Source organism: Sus scrofa, chromosome X (genome assembly GCF_000003025.6).
Source record: "Sus scrofa isolate TJ Tabasco breed Duroc chromosome X, Sscrofa11.1, whole genome shotgun sequence".
Taxonomy (NCBI): domain Eukaryota; kingdom Metazoa; phylum Chordata; class Mammalia; order Artiodactyla; family Suidae; genus Sus; species Sus scrofa.
Genome location: NC_010461.5, coordinates 56,884,116 through 56,905,033, shown reverse-complemented (window position 1 = coordinate 56,905,033; position 20,918 = coordinate 56,884,116). Strand labels below are relative to the sequence as shown.

The following is a 20,918-nucleotide window of genomic DNA, read 5'->3' as shown; positions in this document are numbered from 1 at the left end:
GGATCGTTAACCCACTGAGCAAGGCCAGGGACCGAACCCACAACCTCATGGTTCCTAGTCGGATTCGTTAACCACTGCGCCACGACGGGAACTCTGACTCCTAGGTATTTTATTCTTTTGGATGCGATGGTAAATGGGATTGCTTCCCTAATTTCTCTTTCTGATCTTTCATTGTTGGTGTATAGAAATGCTGTCGATTTCTTTGTATTAATTTTGTAACCTGCAGCTTTGCCAAATTCGTGGATAAGCTCTAACAGTTTTCTGGTAGAGTCTTTAGGATTCTCTAGGTATAGTATCATGTCATCTGCAAATAGTGATAGTTTTCCTTCTTCCTTTCCAATTTGGATTCCTTTTATCTCTTTTACTTCACTGACTGCCTTGGCTAGGACTTCCAAAACTATGTTGAAGAGTAGTGGTGAGAGCAGACATCCTTGTCTTGTTCCTGATCTCAGCGGGAATCCTTTCAGCTTTTCACCATTGAGAATGATGTTTGCTGTGGGTTTGTCGCATATGGCCTTTATGATGTTGAGGTAGGTTCCCTCTATGCCCACTTTCTGAAGGGTTTTGATCAGAAATGGGTGTTGGATTTTGTCAAAGGCTTTTTCTGCATCTATTGAGAGGATCATATGGATTTTATTCTTCAGTTTGTTAATGTGGTGTATCACACTGATGGATTTGTGGATATTGAAGAACCCTTGCCTCCCTGGGATAAATCCCACTCGATCATGATGTACAATCCTTTTAATGTATTGTTGGATGCGGTTTGCTAGTATTCTGTTGAGGATTTTTGCATTGATGTTCATCAGTGAGACTGGCCTGTAGTTTTCTTTTTTTTGTGGAATCTTTGTCTGGTTTTGGTGTGAGGGTGATGGTGGCCTCATGGAATGAGTTTGGGAGTATCCCTTCCTCTGCAATTTTTTTGAAATAGTTTCAGAAGGAGAGGTGTTAGCTCTTCTCTAAATGTTTGATGGAATTTGGCTGTGAAGCCCTCTGGTCCTGGACTGTTGTTTGTTGGGCGTTTTTTAATCACAGTTTCATTTTCAGTTCTTGTGATGGGTCCGTTCATCTTTTCTATTTCATCTTGGTTTAGTCTTGGAAGATTGTACTTTTCTAAGAATTTGTCCATTTCTTCTAGGTTTTCCGTTTTATTGGCAGATAGTTGCATATAGTAGTCTCTTAGGATCCTTTGTATTTCTGTGATGTCCGTTGTTACTTCTCCTTGTTCATTTCTAATTTTATTGATTTGAGTCCTCTCTCTTTTTTGCTTGATAAGTCTGGCTAGGGGTTTATCAATTTTGTTGATCTTTTCAAAGAACCAGCTTTTTGTTTCAGTGATCTTTTCTGTGGTTTTCTTTGTTTCTATTTCATTGATTTCTGCTCTGGTCTTTATGATTTCTTTCCTTCTACTAACTTTAGGTCTTGTCTGTTCTTCTCTGTTGAGCTGCTTTAGATGTGAAGTTAGCGTGTTTCTTTGAGCTTTTTCTTGTTTCCTGAGGTGGGCTTGTATTGCTATAAACTTTCCTCTTAGAACGGCTTTTGCTGCATCCCGTAGGTTTTGGAGTGTTGTATCTTCGTTGTCATTTGCTTATAGGTATTTTTTAATTTCCTCTTTGATTTCTTCAGTGATCCATTGGTTTTTTTAGTAGCATGTTATTTCATCTTAACGTGTTTGTGTTTTTTGCAGTTTTTTTCTTGTTGATTTCCAGTTGTATAGCGTTGTGGTTGGAAAACATGCTTGATATGATTTTAACTTTCTTAAAGTTACCGAGGTTGGATTTGTAGCCCAGGATGTGATCAATCTTAGAGAATGTTCCATGTGCACTTGAGAAGAATGTGTACTCTGTTGCTTTTGGATGGACTGTCCTATAAATATCTATTAATCCATCTGGTCTAATGCTTCATTCAGGGCCTGTGTTTCCTTATTGATTTTCTGTCAGGATGATCTGTCCATTGCTGTAAGTGGGGTGTTAAAGTCCCTCACTATGATTGTGTTACTGTCAATTTGTCCTTTTAAGGTTGTTAGCAGTTACGTTATATATTGTGGTGAACCTATGTTGGGTGTGTAGATATTTAAAATTGTTATCTCTTCTTCTTGGATTGATCCTTTGATCATTATGTAATGTCCTTCTTTTTCCCTTAAAATATTCTTCATTTTAAAGTCTATTTTGTCTGATATGAGTATTGCTACTCCAGCTTTCTTTTGATTCCCGTTTGCATGAAATATTTTCTTCCATCCTCTCGCTTTCAATTTGTATGTGTCCCTAGAAGTGAAGTGGATTTCTTGAAGACAGCGTATGTATGGGTCTTGTTTTTGTATCCATTTAGCCGGTCTATGTCTTTTGGTTGGGGCGTTTAGTCCATTAACATTTAAGGTAATTATTGATATGCATGTTCTTATTGCCATTTTATTAATTGCTTTGGATTTGTTTTTGTTGCTCTTTTTTCTTCCCCTCTTTTCTTGTTCTCTCCTCTTGTGGTTTGATGACTATCTTTAGTGTTGTATTTGAGTTGATTTTTCTTTCTTTGTGTTTCAATTGTAGAGTTTTGGTTTGTTGTTATTCTGAAGTTTTGATATAAGAGTCTATATATATATGAGATTGTTTTAGGTTGTTGTTGTCTTAATTGCAAGTTCATCTCCAGTGTCCTGCATTTGTACCCACCTCTTCTCATGATTTCTGATTTTGGTGGTGTAATTGTGCATGGCTGATTTCGTATCTTTACTGTATATATACCTTTACTGGTGAGCCTTGTCATTTGTGGAATTTTTGTTTCCTGCTGCTGTGTTTTCTTTTCTGCCTAGAGAAGTTCCTTTAGTACTTGTTGTAAGGCTGGTTTAGTGTTGCTGAATTCTCTCAGCTTTTGCTTATCTGTGAAGGTTTTGATTTCTCCTTCAAATCTGAATGAGAGTCTTGCTGGGTAGAGTAATCTTGGTTGGAGCTTTTTTCCTTTCATCACGTTAAGTATGCTATGCCACTCCCTTCTGGCCTGCAGAGTTTCTGCTGAAAAATCTTCCGATAACCTTATTGGGGTTCCCTTGTATGTTACTTGTTTCTTTTCCCTAGCTGCTTTCAAGATTTTTTCTTTGTCTTTAATTTTGGTGAGTTTGATTAATATGTGTCTCGGGGTGTTCCTCCTTGGGTTTATTTTATATGGTACTCGTTGTGCTTCCTGGATTTGAGAGAGTGGTTCCTTCCCCATGTTAGGGACGTTTTCAGCTATTATCTCTTCTAATATTTTTTCTGTCCCCTTCTCTCTCTCTTCTCTTTCTGGCACCCCTATAATACGGATGTTGGTGTGTTTCACGTTGTCCCAGAGTTCTCTGAGACTCTCTTCATTTGTTTTCAATCTCTTTTCTCTTCTGTTCAGCGTCTGTAATTTCCACTAATCTGTCCTCCACCTCGCTTATTCGTTCTTCTGCCTCCTGTATTCTGCTCTTAGCTGCTTCTAGTGAATTTTTTATTTCCGTTATTGTATTTTGCATCTCTTCTTGTTTAAGTTTTATATCTTGTATCTCTTTGGTCAGTGTTTCCTGTAAGTTATCCATCTTTGCCTCCAGTTTATTTCCAATGTCTTGCATCATCTTCAGCATCAACAGTCTAAAGTCTTTTTCCTGGAGGCTGAGAATCTCCTGATCACTTAGCTGGTTTTCTGGGGTTTTTCCTTTCTCCCTCATCTGAGTTATAGTTCTCTGTCTTTTCATTTTGATAGGTTTTTGGTGTGGTGACCTTTTTACAGATAATAGATTTGTAGCCTCTCTTACTTCTGGTGGCTGCCCCCCTTGTGGCTGAAGTCAGTATGGGGGCTTGCTGTAGGCTTCCTGATGGGAGGGGCTGGTGCCTGCCCCCTGGTAGGTGGAGCTGATTCTAACCCCTCTGGTGGGTGGGGCTTTGTCTCTGGATGGGATTAGAGGCAGCTGTGTGCCTGAGGGGTCTTTAGGTGGCCTGTTTCCTGAGGGGCGGGGCTGTGATCCCACCTGGATAGTTGTTTGCCCTGGGGCTTCTCAGCACTGAGTGACGGGTGGGGTCAGATTTTCCCAAAGTGGCCACCTCCAGGGAAAGTCAGTTGCTGAATATTCCTGAGAGCTTTGCTTCCAATGTCCTTCCCTCACAACAAGCCAACATTCACCCCTGTTTTCCCAGGATGTCCTCCAAGACCTGCAGTCAGGTTTGACCCAGATTCCCATGGAGACTTTGCTCTGCCCTGGGACCCAGTGCATGTGAAAGTCTGTGTGCACCTTTTAAGAATGGAGTCTCCATTTCCCCCATACTGTGGAGCTCCTGTGCACAAGCCCCACTGGCCTTCAATGCCAGATGCTCCAGGGGCTCTTTCTCCCAGTGCCAGATCCCCACATGTGGGAGTTTGATGTGGGGCTCAGAACTCTCACTCCTGTAGGTGAGTCTCTGTGAACCAGTTAGTTTCCAGTCTGTGGGGCTTCCCACCCAGGAGGTATGGGGTTGTTTATATTGTGAAATTGCCCCTCCTACCTCTTGATGTGGCCTCCTCTTTGTCTTCTGGAGTAGGGTGTCTTTTTTTAAGGTTTCCAGTCCATTTGGTTGCAGATTGCTCAGTCTTTAGTTGTGAATTTTTTGTTTTTAGGAGAGAAGTTGAGCTCCAGTCCTTCTATTCTGCCATCTTCCATAATTTCTTCAAGTATATTTTCAGTCCCCTTTTCTTTTTCTGCTCCTTCTGTCATTGCTATTATGCGTAAATTGGCCTTCTTTATATTATTCCATAGATCTCTTGCCTTGCTTTCCTGTTATTTTACTTGGTTTTCTGTCTGCTGTCCTGATTGTGTGGTTTCCATATTTTGTCTTCCAAGGCAGTAATTCTTTCCTCTGCATTATCCATTTTGTTCTTCAGTGTCTTTAACTCAACTTTCGTCTCTACAATTCAATTTTCTAATTTTTCTTGGCTCCTCTTTACATTTTCTAGTTCCTTTCTAAAGTGATCTGCATTACTGTTTGTATCTGCTCTTAATTCCTTCATATTTGTTCTTAAGTCCTTCAGTATTTTCAGTATCTCCTTTTTGAATTTAGTGTCTGTTGGACTGCAGAGGTCTGTTTCATTGTTTTCTCTTTCAGGTGAATTCTCCTGTTCTTTTAACTGGGAATGTTTCCTGAGCTTCTTCATTTTGCTTATATTTTTCTTATTCTGTGAGTTTGGGGAAAACAACTACTGTAGTCTTGGAGGGCTATTTATATGCCAGCATGCCCCTGGGTATGTAGTGAGAGCTTACTTTTTATTTCTAGGGTGCTGTGTGTGCTTCCAGGGAGATGGAGGCAATGGTCAGGGCTAGTAGCTAGTGCCTGGTTGCTGGGCCCATGGGAAGGTAGCACAGGCTGCTCCCAGTTGCAGGGCCCTCGTGTGTGACAGTGATCAGGCAGGTTTAGGTGGTTCCTGGTGCATTTGGCAGTGGCAGCAGCAGGGCGTGTGTGTTCCTGGGGGAGTGAGAACACCAGCAGATGGTGCTTGGTTGAAGTGCCCTTTTTGTGGACCTCCGAAGCTCCTGGGGCTGCAGGTGGTGCCTGTTTACAGACCCCTAGTGGTGGCGGCCCACGCCCACCTCTGGTGTCTGAGAATACCACTGTGTTTTTCCCCTGCTGCCTGTAGATCACGCAAGAGGTGCTGCATCGAGTTTAGCTCCCAGCTGCCCTTAGCCCACACAAGAGGTGCCTGGCTACCTGAAGCCCATAGAAGAGATGCCCTGTCACCCATAGCCCACACAGTGGCACCTCACCACCCGTAGCTTGTGCCAGAGGCGCCCTGCCCTCTGAGAGTCTGCTTGTATGCAGGGAAAGATATTCCTATGGCAATCTGCCCCTCCTCCTTTTGCCCTTCCCCACAATGGCTCCTTGCTTCTCCTGCGAGCCTAGACCTCCTCCCAGTTTCCCTCAGCTGTGGTGTTCTGTTCCCCAGTCCATGTTGTTCCACTTCGTAGCCCATGGTGCACCAGTCCCTAGCCCCTCAGGCTGTCTTCACACAGCCAACCCTAGTTCTCTCCCTGGAACTGCCCTCTGGAGCCCGAGTCTCATCACTCAGCCCCCACCCGAGTGTCTCAGGCTGTGCTGTCTGAGGGTGGTGGTGCAGATGGTCTGTGCGGCTTGCACTCTGCTTTGCCCTCCTCAGTCCAGCTGCTGCACTTTTCTCTGAGACTTTGAGGTCCTTCTGTCTCAGCTGATCTCCCCGTGAGTTAGGTGGCTTCCCAGGGTGTGTGTTCCTTTCCTCTTTCACAGGTCCCTCTTAGAAGTGCTAGTCCTGTCCTGATTCCTTTTCTCTTTCTCTCTCTCTTTTTTCCTTTTGTTCTACCCAGTTGCAGGGAGGGTTTCTTGCCCTTTCTGGAGGTTTAAAGTCCTCTGCCAGCGTTCAGTAGATGTTCTGTGTGAATCATTCTACATGTTTTTTTTTTATGTGTTTGTGGGAGAAGGTCAGTGTCATGTCTTACTCCTCCACCATCTTGATCCTTCTCCTATTACCACTATTTTAAATGGCCAAATAATATTCCATCTAGTGTATCTATCATAGTTCATCTATGTAATTTTTTTTGGGTGTGCCCAAGGCATGCTGTAGTTCCTGGGCCAGGTATCCAACCATGCCATAGCAGTCACCCATGCCACAGAGTGACAATGCCAGATTCTTAACTGCTAGGCCACTAGGGAACTCCTTTATTTCTTCATTATTGGATACTTACATTATTCTTAATTTTTCACTGTTGTAAATGTTGATATGAGGAACTCTATTAAAGTGCAAAGATTATCACCTCAACATTTTGTGTTATTTCCAAGAGATAGAGTCTCAGTAAAGTAGTTGCTGTGTCAAAAGATATGAACCTTTTTTTGGCTATTTTTACATATTGTCTTTTTTTTTCTTTTTCTTTTCTCTTTTTATGGCTATACCTGTTGCATATGAAAGTTCCTGGGCTAGGGGTTGAATGGGAGCTGCAGCTTCAGGCCTAGGCCACAGCCACAGTGATGTTGGATCTGAGCCACATCTGCAACCCGTGCCACAGTTTGCAGCAACACCAGATCCTTACACACTGAGTGGGGCCAGGGATCGAACTTTCATCCTCACGGACACTATGTTGGGTTCTTATCCCACTGAGGCACAATGGGAACTCCTGTTTTTAAATATTGTTAAATTGCTTTCCAAACTATCATAAATGGAATCTTCTTTAAACTCTTTTACTCTGGATATCGATTTTTCCCCCTAAATATCATTTGTTCCTCTGAGCAATTTAGAATTGGATATTAATTCCATATGCTTTTTAAATTGTCTATTTTGGGCTGCACCTGCGACATATGGAAGTTCCCAGGCTAGGGGTCAAGTTGGAGCTGTAGCCACTGGCCACAGCCACAGCAATGCCAGATCCAAGCTATATATGTGACCTACACAGTGCTGGATCCTTAACCCACTGAGTGAGGATGGAGATTGAACCTGCATTCTCATGGTTACTAGTAGGGTTCTTAATCTGCTGAGCTGCAGTAGGAACTCCTAATTCCGTGTGCTTTTGATGAAATGAATCAGATAATACTTCACGTGAAAGTCATCACAGCGTAACATGGTGATACTCTGTAAGAGAGATGGAGATGAGTATGAGAATTAGCTACATGATAGTAAAATGACAGCCATGCTATATAAATAATCTGTATAAAGGAAAGCTCATCAGAGAAATGTAGAATAGAGGGACACAAGTGGCACTGGAAAAAACACAAAAGTAAAATGCATTTGTGCACCATTCTTGTTTCTTTCTTTTTTTTTTTGCTTTTTTTTTTTTTTTTTTTTTTTTTGCTTTTTAGGGCCGCACCCACAGCTGTAGCCACTGGCCTACACCATAGCCACAGCAGCTTGGGATCTGAGCCATATCTGTGACCAACACCACAGCTCACTGCAACATCAGATCCTTAACCCACTGAGCGAGGCCAGGGATTGAACCTGAAACCTCACGGTTACTAGTCGGATTCGTTTCTGCTGCACCATGATGGGAAATCCACTTGTGCACCATTCTTGTACATAAACTGGGTTTAAAAAAATTTAACCAGTTATTATTCCTTTTTGTCATATTACTACCAATATGTTTTTTTCTTTTTCTTTTGGCCACACCTGTGGCATGTGGAAGTTCCCAGGCCAGGAATTGAACCCATGCCACAGCAGCATGGGGCCACTGCAGTGACAATGATGGATCTTTAACATGTTGAGCCACATAGGACCTTCACTACCAATATGTTTATGATAAGATCATGGTATACAGTTTCTATCATAGTCAACATAGCACCCTGGGAGATTTAGTTAGGCCAGAGCTATGCCATATTGGTCTTAGGGAATAGTACCATCCAGAGCCAATTATTGCCTTCAGAAGTCTCTTGCCAGAAACTAGTGTATTGCAAATTACATATTTTATACTTGAGACACTATGAGCTTGATTTATTTTTCCATCCAGTTGACTAGATTCCACCTGGTAGAAAGATAAACCCCCAAAGAAGCTATTAGAATCTTTCTCCTCTAGTCCCTAGAGCCGACCATAATAAAACAACAAATCTTGTTATTTTAATATGTCTTCTTTATTTAGTTCTTTGGCAGACAGTGTAAGTGCTATATAAATTAAGTAAGATATAATCTTTAGTATCAAGGGGCCTATTTGGGAAATAAGAGTAACAACTAAAACAAAGGATAAATGATACAATGTAGCATAATTAATTGCTCAGTTATCTGAAACTTAGTGAATATAGGAATTCTAAGAAGAGAGAGATCAGTGAACACTATAGTGGTTGCTGAAAACTTCATGGATTTTCTTGGTGAAGCTAAATTTGGATTTGAGTTACATAAAAACAGTGGGAGGAGGTATGTCAGGTAGAGCCAACAGTATGAATAAAGGTACACAAATAGGGATGAACAAGTTTATTCATGGAACAGTGAGATAATTACTCCTAACAGTGGGTAAATTTGGGGGAAAAAAGGTAAAATGTGACTAGATTATGGAGGGCCTGTAAGTGACCCACAATAGTAACATAAACATGAAACATGCAAGAAAGAAAATATCATTGGAGGTGGACAGTATTTTAACTGGCTAAGAAAATGTTTCTGTTATCCAGGTTGAAGAAATGGCAGTAAATCTGTGGAACTGGACAGTTACCAGAGTAGGTTTGCTTATAAGTGAAGAGCAGAAAGTTAAATGTACGTATATGTTTTGTGACTCATAGTAGTCTTATTATACAGTAGACTGTGCTATTGCAGTTTAAATAATATTTTGACCAGTTCTTAGGTAGAGATTTTTTAAAAGAACACTAAACAAAACAACCTGTAAACAATGGTTCAAGCAAACAGCCTGACTTGGTTGTATGATTTTTCAGAGGTTAGCTTCTTATTTATAAAAATTTATTTATTATTATTATTTTTTCACTGTATCCGTGGCACATGGTAATTCCCAGGCCAGGGATTGAACCTGTGCTTGCAGTTGTGACCTGAACCATAGCTGCAGCAACACTGTATCCTTAACCTGCTGTGCCACAAAGGAACTTCCATAAATTTAAAAGCATAACTAGAAGAAATAGTCTGTTGGTGGACAGCAAAGATGATAAAAGGATGGGAAAAGGAGAACTTGAAGAAATGTTAAAGGACATGGGTTATTTCCCTGGAGAAAAGATGATCAGAATCTTCAGGATTCTGAAGAACCATCAAAAAGGATTTTTCCCTCTCCATTAACAAAATAATCAAGTTCCTGATGTGGCACAGTAGGTTAAGAATCCAACTGCTTGAGTCACTGTAGGGGTGTGAGTTCGAGCCCCAGCCCAGCACAGTGGGTTAAAGGATCTGGTGTTGCTGTAGCTGAGGTGTAGGTCACAGCTGCAGCTTGGATTCAGTCCCTAGCCTGGAAACTTCCACATGCCAAGGATGTGGCCATAAAGAATAAAATAAAATAATGCAAAATGTTCCTATGTGAGGAATTTAGATTTAAAAATTTGTAAAGAATAGTTTCTTTATGAGGTGGGTTGATGAACATTGGATTGAGTTACTGAGAAAAATTATAGAATTTTTTTTTCTGAGAGCAAACAAGAATAACAAAACAGAAACCTAAAACCATACTCTTCAGCTTTGATATATTAAATATGATTCACTCTCTGGCAGAGTTTGATTGCTTTAGCTAAATGGGCAGGGTCTTGGATTTCCTGTTGTGGCTCAGCAGTAACAAGCCTGACTAATATCCATGAGGATGCGGGTTCAATCCCTGGCCCCCGCTCAGTGGGTTAAGAATCCAGCATTGCTGTGAGCTGCAGTGTAGGTTGCAGATGTGGCTTGGATCTGTTGTTGCTGTGGCTGTGGTGTAGGCTGGAAGCTGCAGCTCTGATTTGACTCCTAGCCTGGGAACTTCCATATGCTGCAGGTCTGGCCCTAAAAAGACAAATAAATAAATAAATAGGCAAGGTCTAGTGTGCTGACAGTTACTGATTTCCAACAAGGATAGTGCAAATAATGTGGAAAGTATATTGCCCCATTATAAAGGCAACAAACCAAAAGGTGAATCTCTGCAGTGCTTGACTTTGTAAAGACATGAATTTTTTCTGTATGCAACAAATAGAATTTATTATTAAATATTTATCTTTATGAATGTAGGCCAAACTGTATACAACTTCACGGTAATTAGTGGTTAATATAGTCAATAACTTACTTATTAGCCCACTCTTCTATTATAATGTTTAGAGAACAGTTCTGTTTCTAAATCTCAGATAAATGTTGCTATCATTCTTCCTAAGAGCCTTATTTTTAATTTATTTTTGTCTTTTTGTCTTTTCTAGGGCCGCACCCACGGCATATGGAGGTTCCCAGGCTAGGGCTCAAATCGGAGCTGTAGCCGCCAGCCTTTGCCAGAGCCACAGCAATGAGGGATCAGAGCCATGTCTGCAACCTACACCACAGCTCACAGCAAGGCCGGATCCTTAACCCACTGAGTGAGGCCAGGGTTCAAACCCACAACCTCATGGTTCCTAGTTGGATTCGTTAACCACTGAGCCACGACGGGAACTCTGGATATGTTTTTTGATGACAGAAACCACACGATAAAGAGGTTATAGTAATTCAAACTTTCCTATTTTCAGGGTAAATGAATTGTATAATGAAGATATCTGTATTTTCTAAGTTATATTTTAAGAACATTTACCTCCTCTACAGAAAACAATTAAAAAGTTTCACATTTTAGGAGAATAATCTAAAACTATTCTGATGTTCGGAAATCTTGTCGGATGAATAGCTTTATTTTTTTAAATTTATTTTTGTCTTTTTGTCTTTTCTAGGGCCGCACCCACGGCATATGGAGGTTCCCAGGCTAGGGGTCGAATCAGAGCTGTAGCCACCGGCCTACACCAGAGCCACAGCAACTCAGGATCCCAGCCGCGTTTGTAACCTACACCACAGCTCACAGCAACGCCGGATCCTTAACCCACTGAGCAAGGCCAGGGGTCAAACCCGCAACCTCATGGTTCTTAGTCGGGTTCGTTAACCACTGCGCCATGACGGGAACTCCATGAATAGCTTTATTTTTAATTCCTTTGGCTGTGCCCATGGCATGTGGAGGTTCCCAGGCCAGGGACTGAACCCACGCCACTGCAGCAACCCGAGCTGCTGCAGTGGCAACACTGGATCCTTAATCTACTGTGCCACAAGAGAACTCCTGAATAGCTTTAGGTTTCAATTCTACTTAGAATTATTTTGCTGCCAGCATGGTACATACAAGAGCATCACGTAGAACTAGGTATCTTCAGTGAGTCTTTGAATTTAAGACCTGCAGAAAATAAAATTTGAAAATTAGATATCTGTTCGAAGCATTCAACAAATGATTCATTTGATAACTTTTAGGTCATTTACTTTATATAATTGATTTTTTTTAAAAAAACTTATTTTTAACAACAAAAATGGTTTTTCTTCATTCCTGTTTCTTCTTTATAGGTTTATATAAAAGGAGAATGAATGTTTTTTATTTATGAATGTCTGATTACTATTTTGCAGTACGGCATGTTGCTTGCAGGTTGATGTGTATGTGTGAAGGATCAGTAGCTTCAGAAGAAGCTATTCGAAGACAAATTTTGGTAAGTCCTAATTAAATCAGGAGAAAGTGCAGATGCAGTGAGTTAGTTATTACTCCTATGATGATGGTTGAAGTTACTGTAAACCTGGAAGGGGTTTATATCCCTTAGTGCTATTACTTTAATGATAATTATATCTATTACAATTAAAGATCTCAGAGGTACTATAGTTGTTATTATAGAGATTCAGGGGACTAAATAGTAAACTTATAATTCAGGATTATGAAAAATAATGAAAGTAATAAAAAGTAATAGTTTTCTGTTCTACCCCTTCCTACCCCCTGTCTTGCTCCCTAGAGGCAAGTATTTTTTTTTAATGGAAAATATTTTCCCCAGTGTTTTATTGTTTATTTATTTGGCTGCACCCACAGCATGTGGAAGTTCCAGGGCCAGAACCCACGCCACAATAGCGACTTGAGCTACAGTAGTGACAATGCCAGATCCTTAAACTGACATGCCACAAGGGAACTCCTTTCCCAGTGTTTTTAAACAGTATTTTATTGAAAAGCTCAAATGTACACACAAAATCAAAAAGATAGTATGATTCCCCTATTTACCCATCACTCAGCTAGAGTAATCATCAGCTCATGACCACTCTTTGTTTCTTCTATAGTTCCTTCAACAGCAAACCCTTGGCCCCATGGATTATTTTGAAACAAATCCAAAGAAACATTGTTTTGCTCATAAATATTTTCAGTATACATCTCTAAAAGATAGGATATATTTTTTATTCAAACAAACTCAACACCCATTATCATACCTGATAAAATTTAATACTTTTCTAAAATTATCAAATATACTGTCTTCCCTCCCTACAACCCCCACACCCCCAGCTTACCCCCTTCTCTTTCTTTTCAGTTGGTAACAAGGTCCACACCCTGTGTTTTGTTAATATGTTCTATAGATTCCTAAATTCTGGATTCTGATAACTGTACCCTCATGGTATCATTTAATATAGTCCTCTGTTTTTCCTCTAAACTTGTAGTTAGATTTAGCAGCTTGATCTGACTCAGGTTCAATTTTATCAAGAATAATTCGTAGGAGGTATGGTGTACTTCCATCAGGAGACACTAGTGTCTGCTTGTCTCTGTTGCGTTAGTGCCCTTTGATGATTATTGTCCCCAGAACCATTATTTCTGTAGGTGCTTACATATTCTAATTCTGTATTCCTTCTTTGTTTATTAGCTGGAATAGAGAGAAACTTTATCTTATCAATACTTGGTTACTCTGAAGTATAAGTATACTTTGTGTAATAAAATCCTGACTCTTTCCCTTTATTTAAACAGTTTTCAGTATAATGAATTGGTTCTGTAACATCTTTAAATGATGACTGAGTAGGTTTTTTTAAAAAAAGTTTTTTTTTTTTTTTGTCTTTTTGCTATTTCTTGGGCCGCTCCTGCGGCATATGGGAGGTTCCCAGGCTAGGGGTCTAATCAGAGCTGTAGCCGCCAGCCTACGCCAGAGCCACAGCAACGCAGGATCCGAGCTGCGTCTGCGACCTGCACCACAGCTCACGGCAACGCCGGATCGTTAACCCACTGAGCAAGGGCAGGGACTGAACCCGCAACCTCATGGTTCCTAGTTGTATTCATTAACCACTGCGCCACGACGGGAACTCCCTAAAAAAAGTATTATTGTAAATTCATGGATTTTAACATATTAAATGACTTTCAATTCATGGTAGTAGTTATTTTTATTGAAGTACACTGTCCTATTTTTGGCTGGTAGGAGCCTCTTTAAGTGATTATGAGTTCTTTTGGCACGACTCCAGTAGTCTTTACTGGTTTTATTTGGTTTCTGATATGCCAGCATATCTAGGCTAATCTCATACAGTTTCCTGCCCTAGATCTGGAATCATCCATTCCTCCAAGGAGCCCTTTTTCCTTTTAGTGGAGAATGTTATGCAGAAACCATAGTCTGGATGTTGTTAGTGCTCATTGCTACTGCATTGGTCATTGTTTTGAGACCTTTTAGTGGATAGAGCTATGAACTATATACTTTTTAAAAAGAAAAAGTATATAATGAGTTAATATTGATATTTCCAATTGATATTTAGGATTACAGGGTTTTACTTAGCTTCTTGATTTTATATTTGTATCTCTTTGGCACTTTTTAAAAATCTTGGTGCCTAACATTAAAGTAGTGAATAACTTCTATCCTAGAAAATGTATACTCATAACAGTTTCAGAATATAGCACTATTAATATTATTACTTAGAATGATTTCTAAAGACATTTAGGAATCTTTGTACTTTTATTCTTAGGATATAGCCCACTAAGGATGTACTGTCAAAGCATTGTTTTAATATTATTTTAAAATTACTTGAAATAATTCCTTTCTCTGTGATTAAGCTATTGACTTGATACATAGTTAGGTTTATTTCTTTCTGTTTGCTTTTGATTTTTGGTGATTGCTCCCTCTCTACCCATTTTGATTGAATTTTGTTTTATAATTATGTAAAATATTGACATGGTTCTGAACTCAAATCTACTAAAGGAAGTATATTCAGATAAATCTAGCTTCTGTCTCTGTTATCTTCACCTTGTTCCCTCCCTTCTCCTGTAAATAACTATTTTATTGTTTATCCTTTTGGTATGTATGTATATATGTATGCATATATTTTATTAAAGTACAGTTAATTTATGATACTATATTGGTTTCATGTGTATAACATAGTGATTCAATATTTTTATAGACTATATTCCATTTAAAGTTATTATAAAATAATGGCTGTATTTCCCTGTGCTGTAAATATATCCTTGTAGCTTGTTTATTTTATACATAGTAGTTTGTACCTCTTAATCCCCTATCCCTATCTTGTCCCTTCTTCCTTCCCTTTCCCCACTGGTAACCACTAGTTTGTTCTCTATATCTGTGAGTTTGTTTCTGTTTTATTATATACATTTGTTTATTTTATCTTTTAGAGTCCACATGTAAATGATAACATAGAGTATTTGTCTTTTTCTCCTTTTGTTTTTTTTAAATTTTTATTAAGATATAGTTGATTTACAGTGTTGTGCCAGTTTCTGCTGTATAGCAAAGCAACTCAGTCATATATATATATATATATATATATATATATATACTTTTTAAAAATATTATTTTCCATTATGATCTATCCCAGAAGATTGGATATAGTTTCCTGTGCTACACAGCAGGACCCCATTGTCCATCCATTCTAAACATAATAGTTTGCATCAACTAACCCCAAACTCCTAGTCCCTCCTATTCCCTCCCCACTCCTCCTTGGAAACCACAAGTTTGTTCTCTATGTCTGAGAATCTGTTTCTGTCAGTGGACATTTAGATTGTTTCCATGTCTTGGTTATTGAGAATAGTGCTGCTATGAACATAGTGGTGCATTATGTTTTCGAATTAAGGTTTTCTCTGGAAATATACCCAGCAGTGGGATTGTTGGATCATACGGTAGTTCTATATTTAGTTTTTTGAGGAACCTCCATACTGTTTTCCATAGTGGCTGTACCAATTTACACTCTCTCTTTTTTTTCAGGGCTATAACCATGGCATATGGAGGTTCTCAGGCAAGGGGTCGAATCAGAGCTGTAGCTGCTGGCCTACACCACTGCCACAGCAACGCCAGATCCAAGCCGTGTCTGTGACCTACACCACATCTCATGGCAACACCAGATCCTTAACCCACTGAGCGAGGCCAGGAATTGAACCTGTGTCCTTATGGATCCTAGTCAGATTCGTTTCTGCTGAGTCACAACAGGAATGCCTTTCTTTTTCTTTTTCTGTTTTTTTTTTTTTTCCAGTTTACATTCTTACCAACAGTGTAGGAGGGTTCTCTTTTCTCTATACCCTCTCTAGCATTTGTTACTTGTAGACTTATTAATGATGGCCGTTCTGACCCATGTAATGTGAAGACCTAAATGGACATCTCTCATTTTGGTTTTTATTTTTTATTTTAGTTTATTTTTGTCTTTTTGCCATTTCTTGGGCCGCTCCCGCGGCATATGGAAGTTCCCAGGCTAGGAGTTGAATTGGAGCTGCAGCCGCAGGCCTATGCCACAGCCACAGCAATGCGGGATCCGAGCCGCGTCTGCAACTTGCACCACAGCTCACGGCAACGCTGGATCCTTAATCCACTGAGCAAGGTCAGGGATCGAACCCACAACCTCATGGTTCCTAGTTGGTTTCGTTAACCACTGAGCTACGAAGGGAACTCCCAACATTTTGGTTTTTATTTAAAAAGATTTTTTTAGGGCCACACCCACGGCATATGGAAGTTCCTGGGCTAGGGGTTGAATCAGATCTGTAGCTGCTAACCTATGCCACAGCAATGCCATATCTGAGCTGCATCTGTGACCTTCACCATGGTTCATGGCAATGCTGGATCCATAACCCATTGAATGAGGCCAGGAATCAAACCTGCATCCTCCTGGATTTGTTACACTGGGCCACAATAAGACTTCTTGGTTTTTATTTTTTTAAATTTTATTTATTTATTTATTTTTGTTGTCTTTTCTAGGGCCACACCTGCAGCATTTGGAGGTTCCCAGGCTAGGGGTCTAATCGGAGCTGTAGCCATTGGCCTTCGCCAGAGCCACAGGAATGCGGGATCCGAGCCGCATCTGCAACCTACACCACAGCTTGCAGCAAGACCCGATCCTTAACCCACTGAGCGAGGCCAGAGATTGAGCCCGCAACCTCATGATTCCTAGTCAGATTCGTTAACTACTGAGCCACTATGGGAACTCCTGGTTTTTATTTTTTACCTCTTTATTTTTGGGTTTTGTTTGGCTGCACCCATGGCATATAGGAGTTCCTGGGCCAGGGATTGAACCTTTGTCACAGAAACAACCCAAGCTGCTGCAGTGACAATGCCAGACCTTTAACTTGCTGTGCTGCAAGGGAACTCCTCCCTTTGTTTTTTGTTTTTTGTTTTGTCTTTTGTCCTTTTAGAGCCGAGCCTATGGCATATGGAGGTTCCCAGGCTAGGGGTCTAATTGGAGCTGTAGCTGCTGGCCTACGCCACAGTCACAGGAACACAGGATCTGAGCCATGTCTGTGACCTATACCACAGCTCACGGCAATGCTGGATCCTTAAGCCACTGAGGAAGGCCAGGGATCATGAATGCTAGTCAGATTCGTTAACCACTGAGCCTGAACAGGAACTCCCCTTTGTTTTCTGTTTTTTTTTTAATACAATGATTTTTATTTTTTCCATTATAGCTGGTTTTCCACTGTACAGCATGGTGACCCAGTTACACATACACGAATACATTCTTTTTTCTCACTTTATCATGCTCCATCATAAGTGACTAGACATAGTTCCCAGTGCAACACAGCAGGATCTCATTGCTAATCCATTCCAAAGGCATCTATTAACCCCAAATTCCCAATCCATTCCACTCCCTCCCTCACCCTCTCCCCCTTGGCAACCACAAATCTATTTTCCAAGTCCATGCTTTTGTTTTCTGTGGAAAGGTTCCTTTGTGCCATATATTAGATACCAGAGATAAGTGATGTCATATGGTGTCTGTCTTTCTCTTCCTGACTTACTTCACTCAGTGTGAGAGTCTCTAGTTCCATCCATGTTGCTGCAAATGGCATAATGTCATTCTTTTTTATGGCCGAGTAGTAGTCCATTGTGTACATATATACCACATCTTCCCAATCCAATCATCTGTCGATGGACATTTGGGTTGTTTCCATGTCTTGGCTCTTGTGAATAGTGCTGCAGTGAACATGTGGGTACATGTGTCTCTTTTAAGGAAAGTTTTGTCTGGATATGTGCCCAAGAGTGGGATTGCTGGGTCATATGGTAGTTCTATGTATGGTTTTCTAAGGTACCTCCATTCTGTTCTCCATAGTGGTTGTACCAGCTTAGATTCCCACCAGCAGTGCAGGAGGGTTCCCTTTTCTCCAGGCCTCCTCCAGCACTTGTTATTTGTGGACTTATTAATGATGGCTGTTCTGATTGGTGTGAGGTGGTATCTCGTGGTAGTTTTGATTTGCATTTCTCTAATAATCAGGGATGTTGAGCATTTTGTCATGTGCTTGTTGGCCATCTGTATATCTTCCTTGGAGAAATGTCTATTCAGGTCTTTTGCCCATTTTTCCATTGGGTTGTCGGTTTTTTTGCTATTGAGTTGTATACGTTGCTTGTGTATTTTAGAGATTAAGCCCTTGTCTGTTGCATCGTTTGAAACTATTTTCTCCCATTCTGTAAGTTGTCTTTTTGTTTTCTTTTTGGTTTCCTTTGCTGTGCAAAAGCTTGTCAGTTTGATTAGGTCCCATTGGTTTAGTTTTGCTTTTATAAAACATTCTCTGACATCAGCCTTACAAATATTTTCTCTGGTCAGTCTCCCAAAGCAACAGAAATAAAAGCAAAAATAAACCCCTTTGTTTTTAAAATATAAGGAAATAAGTGTATATTCATATATGCCCCCAAGATTCTTAGATATTGGTAGCATTCCATGTATATACTTTTCTCTACCTTTTTAAAAAAAACCCATTTAACATTATATCCTAGAGATTACTCCATAGCAGTATATAGAGTTAGTCCTCATTTTCTTATAGCTAGTTATTATTCAGTTGGTGATTGTACCTTGTTGTATTCAATCAGCCCTCTTTGATGGACATTTGGGTGCTGCAATGAATTGCCTTGTGCATTTGTCTTTTCCTATTTTAAGGGTATTGTGACCATTTTTGTTTTTATTTCTCATGTTTACTTCCATGTATCTTAATCGTATGCTTGTATCACTCCATTAGTTTGCTAGAGCTGCCATAACAAAATACTGTAGAGTAGGTGGTCTAAACAATAGAAATTTCTTTACTTTTTTTGGTCTTTTTAGGGCTGTACCCATGGCATATAGAGGTTCCCAGGCTAGGAGTCGAATCAGAGCTATAGCTGCCAGCCTATGGCATAGCCATAGCAATGCCAGATCCTAGCTGCGTCTGTGACCTATACCAGAGCTCATGGCAATGCCAGATACTTAACCCACTGAGTGAAGCCAGGGATCGAACCAGCATCCTATGGATCCCAGTCAGATTCATTTCTGCTGAGCCATGACGGGAACTCCTAGAAATTTATTTTCTTACCCTTCTGTTCGAGACCAAGATCCAAGGTAAAGGTCTTAGAAGGTTTGTTTTCTTTTGAGGACTGTATCTTGCCCTGCAGTTAGCTTCCTTCTCAGTGTGTCCTCATATGGCATTTCCTCTGTGCACGCACATCCCTGGTGACCCTTTGTGTGTCCAAATTTCCTCTTATAAGGACACCAATCAGATTGGAGTAGGGCCCACCCTACTGGTCTCATTTTAACTTCATCATTTCAGTAAAGGCCCTGTCTCTGAATACAGTCAAATTTTGAGGTACTAGGAATTAGGGCTTCAACATATGAATTTCTTTAGGGGAGGGGCGACACAGTTCAGTCTATAAGAATTAAATTTTGATTTATCAGCTTCATATATGATTTATTTCTTTCCACTATGATAAGTGAAGATTTATCTCATATATCACCTCCTTTCAGTTTTTGTTAGTTATAGTATACTGTGTTTGTTGTTTGTTTTGGTCATGTCTTCAAGCAGCTCAACATGGGATCTCAGTATTCAGACCAGTGATTGAACCTGGGCCGCAGTAATGAAAGCGCCAAATCCTAACCACTAGACCACCAGTGAACTCCTTTATACTGTTTTTAATTTATATGATGGCTATCTTTTAAAACTTTAAAATTTTTATTTCTTCCTCTCTCAGTTTTGTACAGTACATCTTTACTTTTAACTCTGTGAGCATATTAGTACCTTTATCATTCTCTCTCTCTTTCCTCACCTTTAAACCTCCATCGTCTGTTACCTCTAACATTTGTATTTTTGGCTTTATTGATTTCAAAGAATGGAAACTAGAAGGAGCATTTTATTGATGGTCAGTACCGTTTAATTCTGTGGGTAATAATAGTATCTTTCTTTATGTTTCCATCTTTTAGTTGTCTTAATTCTAGTTCTTCAGGTATTCTGTTTGTTGAGTGTGATATCCTTTCATACTATTTGTTTCCCTCAAACTTTTGGTGATTCTTGCTCATATATGAGATTCCTTGATAGTCTTCTGTGAATACCATGTCACACTGTTTACAATGACCTGAATCCAGCAACTGATGGAGAATCAGGACGAGAGGTTTTACACTGATCTTTGTTGTCAGATGACTGGAATTCTACTTTTCTCTAGCCTAATTTATTGTACTCACTGTTCCTTCCTGGGGAGGAGAGGAGAATTACTTCTCGGGGATGAAGGCTGTTGCCTGATATGCCTACTGTTCATATCTAGAATGTTTCCACATTTTGCATTTTTGTGCATTTTAGGATGTGGATTTTTGCCTCATTCCATTTGCCTCATTCTGTTTTTCAGATCAATTGAAAATGCCCCTTGGAGTTCCCGTCGTGGCTCAGTGGTTAACGAATCTGACTGGGAACCATGAGGTTGCGGGTTTGATCCCTGGCCTTGCTCAGTGGGTTAAGGATCTGGCATTGCCGGCAGCTGTGGTGTAGGTCACAGACACGGCCTGGATCCCGCGTTGCTGTGGCTTTGGCATAGGCCAGGGGCTACAGCTCTGATTAGGATTAAACCCCTAGCCTGGAACCTCCATATGTCACGGGTGCAGCCCTAGAAAAGACAAAAAAAAAAAAAAAAAGAAAATGCCCCTGAACTTTTTCAGGACTATTATTAATATGAAAAATGTGTATTTTTTTTCTTTTGTTTCTAGAAAATATATACAAATCCCTAGGAATTATACATATAAAATATAAATATTTCATAATATATATTTATATATCATTTTTAGTGATTTATAGTATATATGCTATATATAATATTTATAAAATTCATAAA

At 40.0% G+C, this 20,918-nt stretch overlaps 1 protein-coding gene across 1 annotated transcript in view; it reads left to right on the top strand.

The window, feature by feature from the left end:
* Positions 1 to 20,918, top strand: part of TEX11 (testis expressed 11) — a 381,172-nt gene that overhangs the window by 20,071 nt on the left and 340,183 nt on the right. The window contains exons 3-4 of the mRNA XM_003484125.4: positions 9,087 to 9,168; positions 11,995 to 12,074. Of these exons, the coding sequence (XP_003484173.3) occupies positions 9,087 to 9,168; positions 11,995 to 12,074 (162 nt within the window). The remainder of the gene's footprint in view (positions 1 to 9,086; positions 9,169 to 11,994; positions 12,075 to 20,918) is intronic.